The 12,711-nt window shown below is 41.8% G+C and overlaps 1 protein-coding gene across 4 annotated transcripts in view; it reads right to left on the reverse strand.

Moving 5' to 3' along the window:
- The window catches only part of ARHGEF6 (Rac/Cdc42 guanine nucleotide exchange factor 6), a 105,181-nt gene that overhangs the window by 69,695 nt on the left and 22,775 nt on the right, over window positions 1-12,711 (reverse strand). For all 4 annotated transcript variants that reach the window (XM_058536840.1, XM_058536842.1, XM_058536841.1 and 1 more), the window contains exons 3-5: window positions 7,863-7,947; window positions 5,574-5,698; window positions 4,080-4,281 (exon numbers count right to left, since the gene is read on the reverse strand). In XM_058536840.1, coding sequence (XP_058392823.1) covers window positions 4,080-4,281; window positions 5,574-5,698; window positions 7,863-7,947 — 412 coding nt within the window. The remainder of the gene's footprint in view (window positions 1-4,079; window positions 4,282-5,573; window positions 5,699-7,862; window positions 7,948-12,711) is intronic.

Genomic DNA, 12,711 nt, shown 5'->3' on the forward strand with positions numbered 1-12,711 from the left:
GCTGGAAATCTTCAGAAGTATGACTTGCTGGCACCTCCACTCAACATGTCCAAAACAACTCATCATCCTCAGTACCAGTCATCACTCCAACACAAAAGCGCTCACACACACACACACACACACACAACCTCCTCCTCCTGTCTTCTCTATTAATGGAGTTCAGCACGTATCCAACATTTTCTATGTCTAAAGCACTGTGTTAGGCACCATGGAGACAGAAAGGTATACAAAGATGAGTAAGTCCTCCTTGACCTCCCTGCCAGGACGAGTTAGGCACCCCTCTTCTGCTCACCACTCTCCATAGCATCCTGTATTTAGCTCTATCACTAAATGTATCACACTACATTCTAATGATATCTCCCCCTCACTAAACTATGAACATCATGAGGGCAAGAGTCGTGTCTTAGGTTTCGCTGCCTCACCAGTGCGCAGGACAGGGACTGATATCCTAGTCGTGGCAAATAAATCTTTACTGGCTGGCTTCCTGGGTGATGCTGCATGCCCTTAAGGAGCTCACCATCAAGCTGGACCCCTAGACTTGGAGTTATCCTCACCTCTTCCCCTCTCCATCACTAATCGTGAGCAAGTTTTCTTGATTCCCTTTTAACAGTATCTACTGCATCCATCCACTTTCTCTTCCTCTCCACTCTCACCAAAGTAGCCCACACCACTATCTGTACTGCCTGGACCTCAGCAGTAGTCTCTACTTGTTTGCCCACATCCTCGTTGGTTATCCCCACCACTTCCCTGAAATCCAGCCTCCACACTACCACTAGAAAGATCTTTCTCAACCACATGCTATCTTCTGCTTAAAGCTTTTCATTGCTACCCTTCTTTACGTAGCTCCAGCTCAAGGTCCCACTCCTCTTCACTCACCTGACCCTCAGCCTAAATCATCCTACCATTCACTCCATGCTTTCCTCCTTCTATGCTTTAACTTACTAACTCCCTCTAACCTTCTTCTACCAGTCATAAAATTCTTTCCATCCTTTAAGACCCAATTCAAGTGCTTTTTTCCCTTCTTAGGTCATTGTTAATCAAATCATTTCTTTACCCCTCCAACAGCATCTTACTTACAGTTTTGTCTGTGTTACTCCATCTCATCCTGTCACAGTTGGTTGTATACACACTTATCTTGACTACTAGAGTATAAGGTCCTCGGGGACAGGGTCCATGAGGACAGATTATTATAGCCCCCTCCCCACCGAGTGCCTAGGTGATGCTCAATGAACAAGCTGAACAAAATTTAATGACGTGCCCCACAATATTCATTCATTTTATAAATATTTACTGAACCTAACCAAAACAGAAAGAAAATCTCTGCCCTCGTGCCCAGTTACATTCTAATGGTATGACACAGACAGTGAATGAAATAAATAAGTAAATGTATACTATGTTAGATGGAAAGAAATGGTAAACAAAAATATAAAGCAGGGAAGGGGGTTGGAGCAGTGGGGACCGGGGTCAATTTGCTCCTGGGTGACCAGGGAAAGCCCTACTGTGAAGCTGGCAAGTGAGCAAAGACTTGAAGGCAGTAAGGGAAGCAGTCATGCTGATATCTGGGGAGAGCGTTCCAGGCAGAGGGACAGCAAGTGAGGCAGGAGCCCGTGTGGCACAGGCAACCAGGAGGCCAGTGTGGCTGAAGTGGAGTAAGTGAGGGGGAGAGAGGTCAGAGAGGAGATCAGAGGGGCAACAGAAGGCCAAATCCTGTAGGGCCTTAGGCTACTGGGATGATCTTGGCTCTTACTTTTTTTGAGATGCGAAGCAACTACCAAAGTTACGTTTTGAAAAAAATCACTCTGGCTACTGAGTTTACATTAGATTATAGGAGTGACAAGGACAGGAGCAGGGATGCCCATTAGGAAGCTGCTTTAATCAACCAGGTAAGAGATGTTCTGTATACTTCTAGTCCTAGGCCTTCCCTAACCAGCAGGCTTCCTGGCCCCAGCTATCCAGACCTATCCTTGACAGTTGGATAAGATACTTCTAGGGGTTACTTAGGTGTTCAAACCCGAGCCAGAGCTTGCCATGGGAGTCCTTAACTGAGTTCTAAACCAAAGAGAATATAGGAGAGGGGCCGGCCTGGTGGCACAAGCAGTTAAGTGCGCACGCTGCACTGCGGCGGCCCGGGGTTCGCTGGCTCGGATCCCGGGCGCACATCGACGCACTGCTTGGCAAGCCATGCTGTGGTGGCGTCCCACATAAAGTGGAGGAAGAAGGCCACGGATGTTAGCCCAGGGCCAGTTTTCCTCAGCAAAAAAAAAAAAAAAAAAAGAGGAGGATTGGCAGATGTTAGCATACGGCTGATCTCCTCACACACACACACACACAAAAAAAAAGAATATAGGAGAAACTTGAAGGATCCAAAGACCAGGACAAACAGCCCGGGGCAATTTACAAGGGAGTGGCCAGACTGAGCCACAAGGCATCTCAGTGAGGGACACTATAACGAGGGCGTGCTGTCTGTCCACTTTCCCCATCCCCTCAACAATGCTTGGGATTCCCAAGCAAGACAGCAAGTGCTGCTCCTTTTAGTTTTGCAGATGAAGGCACTGAATCAGGGAACAAAGTTAGAGTGAATCTGGAAAATTGTTTAGAGATCCTAACAACCAGATTATACCAATCCAAAGATGTAGCAAGCAGTAAAAATCGGCTGTGAAAATCATCAAAACTAAGGAAATTCCAGGCAAGGCCTATAAAAATACTTCGGGGCTCAACAGAAACTTCTTGATCCTCAGTGATAAAAAATGCTAAGAAGTCTACACAAACATATACAATTATAAACCTGTTAGTAAATATTTATTCCGTTAAAGATGTCCCCCATTAACCCAACACACAACACAGAAAAGTGTGCAAACTAAATTTTATCTTAAATGCTTTAGGGAAAAGCTCCTAACAGTGGTTATCTGGGGGAGAGGATGAAGGAGAGGGGAATTTTTATTATCTATATTATATATTTCTGTAATGTTTTATTTACAGTGAGCCTATAATTTTATTAATTACTAGCCTTAATTTTGAGGCATTAAAAAGGCAATAAAGACATCTACAAAAGAAAAAATGCACTGAGGGGGCCTGCCCGGTGGCATAGTGGTTAAGTTCATGCACTCTGCTTCGGTGGCCCAGGGTTTGCAGGTTCGGATACCGGGTGTGGACCTACACACCGCTCAAGCCATGCTGTGGCGCCATCCCATATACAAAATAGAGGAAGAATGGCACAGATGTTAGCTCAGCAACAATCTTCCTCAAGCAAAAAGAGCAAGATTGGCAACAGATATTAGCTCAGGGCCAGTCTTCCTCACCAAAAAAAAAAAAAAAAACGCACTGAAGAATTAAGTACGCAAAGGAGCCCTTGGTTAAATATTTTTGAAAAGTGAAGAGATATAATAATGCGAACAACTGAACATCATTTTATATATCAGGGGTTTTTTGGTAATATAAGCGAGTCCTACTTTCTTAAATAATAAAAGGCAAGTAAGATAACTAAGAAAGCTCTAAAAAGACTACAGAAGAGCGATTAGATTTCATTCTCTGGATATCATTATGAAAAAGGATAAGCAGTTTGCAGCATGCAATGAGATATAGGCAATCTTATTCAGAATCAAAGCAGCCAGACAGCTTCCTGCAGTCCTATGACTTTTATTTCTTGTACACATCTCTGAGGCATTTAGACTTAGGTCTGCTTAAAGAGCTTAGGGCTAAAAAAAGGAAGTTAGCACATGGCCTCTCTTATGATTGTACTCTGCCATGGTGATTCTTAGAGTAGCAGGAAGGACTATGTACTCTATTACATGGGCTAGAATTAGTAAACAGAAGGAGACATAGTTAAGGTGGAACAGTTGTCTGAGCTTTGAATTCTTTTGCTTTTTTAGTTTTTTGCTGCCTCGATGTAATCTAAATACAACTTCGTTTCAAAATATCTAATCACAGATTTTTCCCAGTTCTGTTCTAGTCTTATTTTTGACATACACATACAGGTACAAACAGTTTCTGTTAACCAATTCAAACTACAAGATTTTCAGCAAGAATACCAAGAAAGTACAAAAGTCACATTCAAAACAGCTGTTAAAAGATTCACTTACCACTGGATTTAATTTCTCGGACATAATTACTAGGGAACCAGCCTGTTCTCCCATTTAATGTGCCTTCCCACCAGCCTCCTTCTTCAACTCTAGTGACATAAATGATGTCCCCTTTACAGACTGACAATTCATCTTCATTAGTCTGTTTAAAGTTGAATCTTGCCTTTACTATCAACTGGTGACTTCCATTTTCCGTCATCTCCTAGAGAAACAAAAGTCACACCAGATTAAGTGCTCATCTAAATGAGGCAGGGGCAGAAATGATATGAATTTAGGCAAATAAAGTGAAGTGACCAAGGATAAAACCCCAGATCCATCTCAGTCTTGAGTTTTTAATTTAGGAGCGGGTGTAACATGGATAGGCCTCAGGGGGGATTAATAAACCCTTCGAAACTGTATGCAAACTTCTGCATTTGTGAGAATGTGAATTTTAGAGGGAGTCAAAGCTTTCATTTCCCTCTCCCCCCACCAATTATCTAAAGATACTTATTTAAATGAGCCAGAAAACAAAGTAGAATGGTAAACTCTTCTCTCCTGCCTCTACCCAACACACAGACATAGTCTTACATAACTATATGACCAAGATTAGCTTCTAACCTACTCTCATAAAATCTGCCTCCCACCTCCCAGTTACTAAGAATATCTTAAATTGGCTAAGACTTAGTCATATGCAAAGATCAAATACCCCATAGTTACCTAAATCAGGAGTTCTTAACCTGTCACAGGCCCATTTGAGAAGCTGTTGAGCACAATGGAGATTTACGTAAAACACATACTCATAAGTTCATACACAGGAGATTTTGCATACTATTTGAGAGGGTCCAAGGGGTGTGCAACTGCAGTGTTCATCAGCTTCTCAAAGGGATCTGTGATCTCAAAGGTTAAGTGCTGTGGAAGTAATTCAAGTGCTTTGGAAGTAATAGCTCATGATGGCTTAAAGCACGTGGGTGGCTTTTGACAAGGAAAAAAGTCTCAAAAGAGCAGAAGATGGGGGCGGTTCCTCCCAAATAAAAGCTCCCCTTAAGACCAAATGCAAAGATAACTGGGCTATTCCAATGTAGGAGCTCATCATAGGCTCAATAAGAATGCAAAGAGAAAAATAAAATGACAATAATGATGATGATAGCAAGTAATCTATATTGGTTGCCTACTTAGTTCTCCTAATAAACAGAGGGATAGGGGAAATAACAGCAAACTGCCATCAGGAAGTAGTGACAATGACTTACGTTTGCATGGCATTCTCAGTTAAACAACTTGCTCAATTCTAGGAAGGGACAGGACTTTGGGGCTTCAACCCCATTTTCTGACTCTCTGCCCCACAAGCCTTTGATCTGCTTCAGCGGGCCAGCCTGAATTGGCGCTAGGTTTAAAATTAGTTTTCTCGGTCCCCAACAAACAGGATGACTATCTCACCACATATAGAGATGCAACCAGGATATTGATCTAATTTTATGGATTTTAAAACAGGCAAGGGGAATTGAGGACTATACTTACCACTGGCTTTGACTGCCTTTGCAGCCCTGGAGCTGTGCTAGAAACTGCTCCCTGTGGGTTTGTCTGAGAACTATTAGCAGCACTAAGAGAAGAGGAACGTCCACATGGTCTTTCTGACAGCTGATCTGTGAAAAGAGGAAAAGGCATGGTAAAGGGAACCACTCATGTCGGAAAAACATCTACAACGTAACATTATCTTTCGTGGGGCATTATCAAAGGCAACCTGGCCATAATTCTAACTGTTATCATCATGAACATGCCAAGTGTAGTTCATTCCCCCTCCCTTTTTGGTGGCCAACTTCTTTTTCTTAACCTTACTGGCCATTGCTCTCCAGTAGAATGAAAAACAGCGACAGAACCACATTTTCTCTTAACCCATTTCCCTACAACCCTTCTCTCCTGAACCAGTTGCAACAGTATGCCCTGTTATCCAAGGCAGAACTATATTGGGTACCAAACAGCTGTTTGTGGCTCTTATTACTTTGAAATATTTCAAATTTCTCTCTTTGTTTTTTGGCCCATAACTGAGTGGTTCTTTTCTTCCTCACATGTTAACAGTATGTGTGGCATATATGATGCAAAATCTCCCCTGAGCCTGGGGGGCGGGGGGGTGGGGGGGTAGAATGAGAATGAGAGAGAGAATGTGTGTCTGGGAAAGATGCACTCTTGATACTAGAATAATTTTTAAAAAAATCAAACTCAAGAGTCTTCTCTTCCTTGAAACCTTGTGTAATTCGATCAGACCAGCGCTGAGCTGGATGTTTTCACTATGCTGAGAGTGTACTAAAGAGAGGAGCTGGCTTCTTGACAAATTCAAATGAGGGTTCTTTTCCTCTCCATTTATTTTTAAAAGATATAAACTGCAAAAGTCTAAAGCCCAAACATTCCCTAGGCGACGAGCTCAGTATCCAAGTAATTTCCTTGATGCTGTGGGTTTTAACTTTCACCTCCTTGTGTTTTATAAATATCTGTGGCAAGGAAAGAGACTGTAAAACTTGCTAGGAGAGTTTGGCAAAGGAACGTATAATTTGTATGGCATAATGTTAGAATTATACGATCCTCCCTGCCCAGAACTGGATAGTTGTCATGTGTGTTAAATATAGTTACTTGAATTAGCTGTACTTTCTGCTATACGCCTTGCAATAGCTCAAAAGCATTTTTTTCCAAATAGCAAAAGAACAACTTCGGAGAAGTATTTTTACACGTATTGCTATTATATATAGCTCTTTTGACTAAAACTATAATTACTTGATAGCTTCCTAGATGCTCCATCCTGTTTGGCACTTGATTATATTGTCTGCTCTTGTTCTCTAATTGTTTCACGTGGGTAAGTTGAGTCTCCCTAAATAGGCGGTAATTTTCTCAAGGGTGGGGACCATATCTTACACTTCCTTTGTGGCACCTGGCAGTGCTGGGCACGCAGCCTGTTGACTCTCCAACAGTTTGAGCAGCAAGACCCGTGTTTGGGCATAAGGGCTCTGGAGCCAGTCAGATGTGGGTTTGAATCTCAGCCCTGCCACTTACTTTCTAGTTGGGCAACTGTGGTCTGACTTTCCTCATCCTTAATACGGACCCAATAATAATACCTACAGCCAGGGTGGTTTTGAAGATTGAATGAGACCACCTATGGCTCTTAGGATAGCCTAGACCACGGTAAGGGCTCAAAGCATTTTAACTATGGTTATTACTGCCCAGCTATAGGTAAGATACTCTATCACAGAAGGAGTGAAGTTAGACTCCAAGGTTATCATTGTTTTCTTCGTATTTACTAGGATTGATATTTAATACCTCCAATGTGATGGGTATTAAACATTTAAATAAAAGACATTCTTTTCACTCACTATGAACCTGAGGTTTCATTTCCAGTGCAAGGATACTGAGGGTTTCCTTTACATGGACAAAGACATACAGAAAACTATGAGAAAAATATGTCTCTGGTGGGGAAAGGGAAGTAATGGCTCTATTTTGTAAACTTTATGAAAAAGGGAACTGGTCTTTTTTTTATTTTCTGTCTTGCTGTACTCAATTGCCTGTTCAATAGCTTTGAATGAAATAGTTCCTCGGTTCTCAACATTATATTAAGGACATTATAATAACACCTGTAACAGATATGTTTAAATCCTAAACCATGAAAAATTAAAGCATTTGACACCATTGGGGTTTATTTGGGGGGAGGGGAGAAATTTGCACCAATCGAACAATCCTGGCCATAGTCGGCTCCTAGCGAAATCAGAAACACACGCATCCCACCATGACACCCAGAACTCATAAATCACAAGCCCTGCTTACCTTCTGTTGCTTTGTTGACAGCTAAAAGAGTGCTCAGAACCTTGGAGAAATTGACCCCTGAATAAAGGTCATCAGGATCAAACACCTATGAGAAAAGAAATTGAAACTGTAAGACACTGTAAGTATTCACGACAACAAACCAAGCTATCAAAAGGCCACTTCCTCCAGCTCTCAGGAGAAAAAAATGTAAAAGCCAAGACCCAAACCTCTGTATACCTTTGGGAGAAATGAAAGCAGCAGCTGAGCTGCCTAATGACATGTGGCGGGCTATCAGTGAGTCAGAGCCAAGCAGTAATGGGAAATGAGAGCCAAGCTGAGAAGGCAGGGCCCACCAGGAAATGCACGGTGCACACTCAGACCCTCTTCTGACCTGAACATATCAATACTCTCAGCCCGGTTACAGGAAACTCGTGTGCATGGCTTACAGTTAGTGCCCATCACCTACAGAATGTCCTTAACACTCCACAAAGAAGGAAGTGGAGCTTTTGTAACACATTTTCATCTGTACAGTTTATTCACTGTACTCAGTAGGGGCACTGTCAGGACTACCTTTCTCTCTGCTCCCTGCCCTCCCTGCTGCCACCCACTAGATCCCAACTCCCTGGCATTCCAACTGTATGTTGCCCAGGTCCACCTTTTGCCCACAGCCTCAGCTCCTGGTTTCTGCTGTTTGACCTTGCCCCCTCAGCTCGTCTTCGTGGATTTGAACCTTTGCCTGAGCCTATAAGTTCTTCCTGACCTTAGGTGACTTTCCCAACATGACCTCTGGCCTTCCTGATGCTACTCAACTGTCAGCAACAAAACATTAAATAAATACAATATTCCACTTTGCAGTCTCAACCAGCATTCTGATACGCCAGTGTCCCTAGTGAGGATACCAGTTGTTGTTTTAAATACAATTTAATTGTTAATTTTAAAATGTATTCAATGTATTAAAATGTATTGAGACTTCTTCTAGTCTCATATATTTATATTTGAAAGTAGAAGTATTCTTAAGCACTGGCACAATCTATTAATCTGCCAGCCAATGATGTACATATATATGTCTATATAGATATATCTAGGCAAGCAGATGCCCACCTTCTGGGTGGAAATGCACCTTCTAAAAACATTTCATTCCAGGATGTCCAGAAGTTTGCATTTTTTTCCCAAATGTGGTGATGGGCATAAAATGTACCTTTTCATGTAGGACATGATTGGTAATGGGCCTAAGATTGTGAAGGATCTGTCTTCCCATTAGGTAGAGCCATTTGTTCCATTTCTAATCTGCTGTTTTCTGGGAGCCACGTCAAGACAAAATTTTATCTTCTTTGTGCACATATTCTTGAAAACCTAAAATCTGTCTCTAGAATGAAAATACATAGTATCTATTTTTTTTTCAAATTTAGGGAAGGTGTCAATATAGATAACATATGCAAATGTGAGCCTACAGAAGTCTGCCTATTCTGGGATTCACAACTCTGCTTATTCATTTAATCAATGAATGTTTTTAGTCATTAAAACAACTGAAGAGCCCAATCACATCCAAAAATTAGATGCTAATTTACTGTTAGTAAAGGGGTAACGCCAATATTACTATTACTCAAGTTAAATGACACTACGATCCAAATATGTTTCTCAATGCTACAATGTAAAATTCAAAGTTTTCCAGAAATAAATTGATAGGCATTTTGTTTTCATTTGCCAAAGCCTGGGTGAACAAGATGCGATAGACCCTGGAGAGAGGATCTAGCATCCCAGGGGATTCCAGACTTATAGAATCTCCCTTAGAACTGATCAATGGGAAAGTGTCAATGTATGCCAAAATGGTAACAAAGCAAAAAATTCAATTGTTTTTAGCCCGTAATTCCTAATGGGAATGTGAATATGTGTGTTCATGTAAATGCATTTGTTGGGTAGGTGTGGTGGAGATGGGTAGAGTCTAAAATTATAAGCAGAAGTAAACTTTAGCAGAATAAAGCATGAGAGCAAAAGCTGTGATAAAACCCTCTTCCTTTGTTTTTCTGTTGCTCCTTTTCCAGGTGAATCAACTGCCTATAAGTGGCAACACTGGCATTATTCACTCGTACTGCTAGTTGACTGAATTTGAGAACAAACACACTGATCAGAAAATGAAACGTGCACTAACAGAGTCATTGTATCTGCTTGAGGGAAGTTGCCTGAACTATACACAGTTCCCTCTTTAGAAAACCCCAATACAGTAGAGTTTACCCATGGACCCTGTTCTTCTCACTGCAAGCCAATGCTGTAGCACTGGGAACTACCCAGGAAGGAGTTGAAAGAGGCCTCTAGGGATTAGTAGAGAAGGCACTGCCTAAGGGTTATGATTTCAGAGCGAATGGAAGATTAGATATAACCATGAACACCCTCCACTGCACCACACCCTTCTTAGCCTCAAACTGAATGATATTGAAAATTCTATCCCAGACCTTTCTTCCATGCACTTGAGATTGGTCCCCTACTAAAATGGAAATGTTATTCGGAGAGAGTGCAACACTTTCAGCTGTTATCAGTCTTTTATACCTTGGTGGAAATGAGAGGTCTGAGACCAAGTTTAGAGATGATGATGATGTGGAAAAAAACTAAGGGTACTGGCACGCAACTGGGACAAAGCAAGAGAGAATCCCCTAACGTGGAGAGGGTGTGAGGAGAACAAGGAAAAGTAGATTACAGTACAAGCCATTTGCCTAGGACTAATCCCAATCACTTATACATACAAAATGGAGAACAAATTCCCCTTTTCTATCTGCAAAGCACTTTTTCCAATACAAAGTCATGATGACACTCATCTTCTAGTACTCTGTGCAAGCCTCACTAGCCTGTTTAGTGTCTCTGGTATGAAACTGAGGCCCAGATTGGCTGAACTTGCTTTATATCTATTTTGGTCCAGAAATTAGCTGGTTAGTTCCAGTTGGATCTGTGAAGGTCAGAGGAACAGCAGGATTCCCTCCCTCCGTTTACCACTACTGTCACGCAGACACGAAAGAAAGGATTGCTTCTTAGACTACTGCTAGATGGTTTCAAGGTCCCACTCCTGCAATAGGATGAGGTAACGTTCAAGTATAACAACAACAAAACATTTACTCTACTCTGGGTAAGCAATAGGGGACACAGGGACTAAACGTCATTAAAGACTTTTTAAAAATATTTATATATAGCCAGTCTAAGGTCCAACCCTACACCAGCAGCTGAAATCAGACGAGGCATTTAATTTTTAAATGTTTCCCCACATTTTTCCATTTTGGATATCCCCAATGACAGAAAAACCTATTTTCCACCCACTAAACACCAGGTGTTAATTCTGAACTGTTGGGGATCTGCCAGTATAAACTGCACAGAAGTTAATATTTTTATGGATTTACAAATAGACCCTTTTGGAGTAGTTTTCAGTTTCAACATGTATGCTATTTTATGACATTTTCCCTAAATTGACAAAAGCAAGGAAGCACATGAGAAGAAATTCCCCCAACCCCTTGTTCTATTCCCCTGATAATCTTATAGCTACAATTTACTGATGTACTGAGCCATTGCTATGTGCTATGTGCTGACACCAGGCTTAGAGATTATATATATCCATTCATTGCACTGGATTCTCCCAGCAAGCCTGTAATGTGGGTACAATTATTTCCCCCATTTTATAGATGAGTAAACTGAGACTCAGAATAGTTAAGTCACAAAGTAAGAAAGGATGGAACCAATAAAAATATATAAGAAAGTGCTCTGAGGGGCATTTTAGCCCTGTGTGCATACTTTATGTTTTCATGAGACATTGAAAAAAATGAAAAAGAAATCCATGGATTTGTACACAAAAAGAAATCCCTTGCTGCTGTCAATACAAGCAGCATCTGTACCATCGCAGCAAGTTTGTTACAACCTCTAAGATGACTAATTCAACTAATCGTGGCCAAGGGAAAATCTCCCTTATGACAAGACTGTCTCCGCAGGGGCCTTGCCTAGCTCCTGTGCTGTGCTTATCATTTCAAGGGGCAGCCCCGCCCCAGCAGGCACCTGGTCGTGCAGAAGCGGGGAAGGGCTGCACTGAGTTACTCCTATTTGTTCAGCTGGTTCCACCTTGTGAGCCACCATCCATATTTGTGAGGTGTTGGGTGGGTGGGGGTCCAGCACGTGGTTATAGGACCAAGCTAAACCATTCCTTGGCATCGTGCTCTAACCACCTGAGTTAACCAGTCACAGCCCTAGCCACACCCTTGCTAAGGGAAGAAGACATACTGTATACTAGTTCAGAACTGGGTAATGTTGCTAATGTCATGTAGCTTCAGCACCACTTAATCAACTTCCATTTAAACTTAATTTAGGGTTTGAGGCGATCACAATAGGCTCCATCACTCAACTGTTAAAATCTAATCATCTGAAAAGCAAGTGATTCGGTGGAACCACATGGACATAGCTTATGTTTTAGTCCCATTTAAAAAAAAAAAAAAGAGGGCTGCCCAGTGGCGCAGCAGTTAAGTTCATGCTCTCCACTTTGGCGCCCTGGGGTTCACTGGTTTGGATCTTGGGCTCGGACCTATGCACCACTCATCAAGCCATGCTGAGGCAGCGTCCCACATACAGCAACTAGAAGGATGTGCAACTATGACATACAACTATCTACTGGGGCTTTGGGGAGAAAAAAGGGGGAAAAAAAGGAGGAAGATTGGCAGCAGATGTTAGCTCAGGGCCAATCTTAAAGAAAAAAAACATTCCAAGTATTTTAGGAACATTCCATCTCTCCTTTGTTCTTATTGTTCTTGTTGGATAAAATCTTAAATTAACCCATCTTGAATCACATTCTCTAATTCTCACAGCTGAGCACGCTGCCTCTGTTAACCCCTGAACTTTGGAGGAA

Source organism: Diceros bicornis, chromosome X (assembly GCF_020826845.1).
Source record: "Diceros bicornis minor isolate mBicDic1 chromosome X, mDicBic1.mat.cur, whole genome shotgun sequence".
NCBI lineage: Eukaryota > Metazoa > Chordata > Mammalia > Perissodactyla > Rhinocerotidae > Diceros > Diceros bicornis.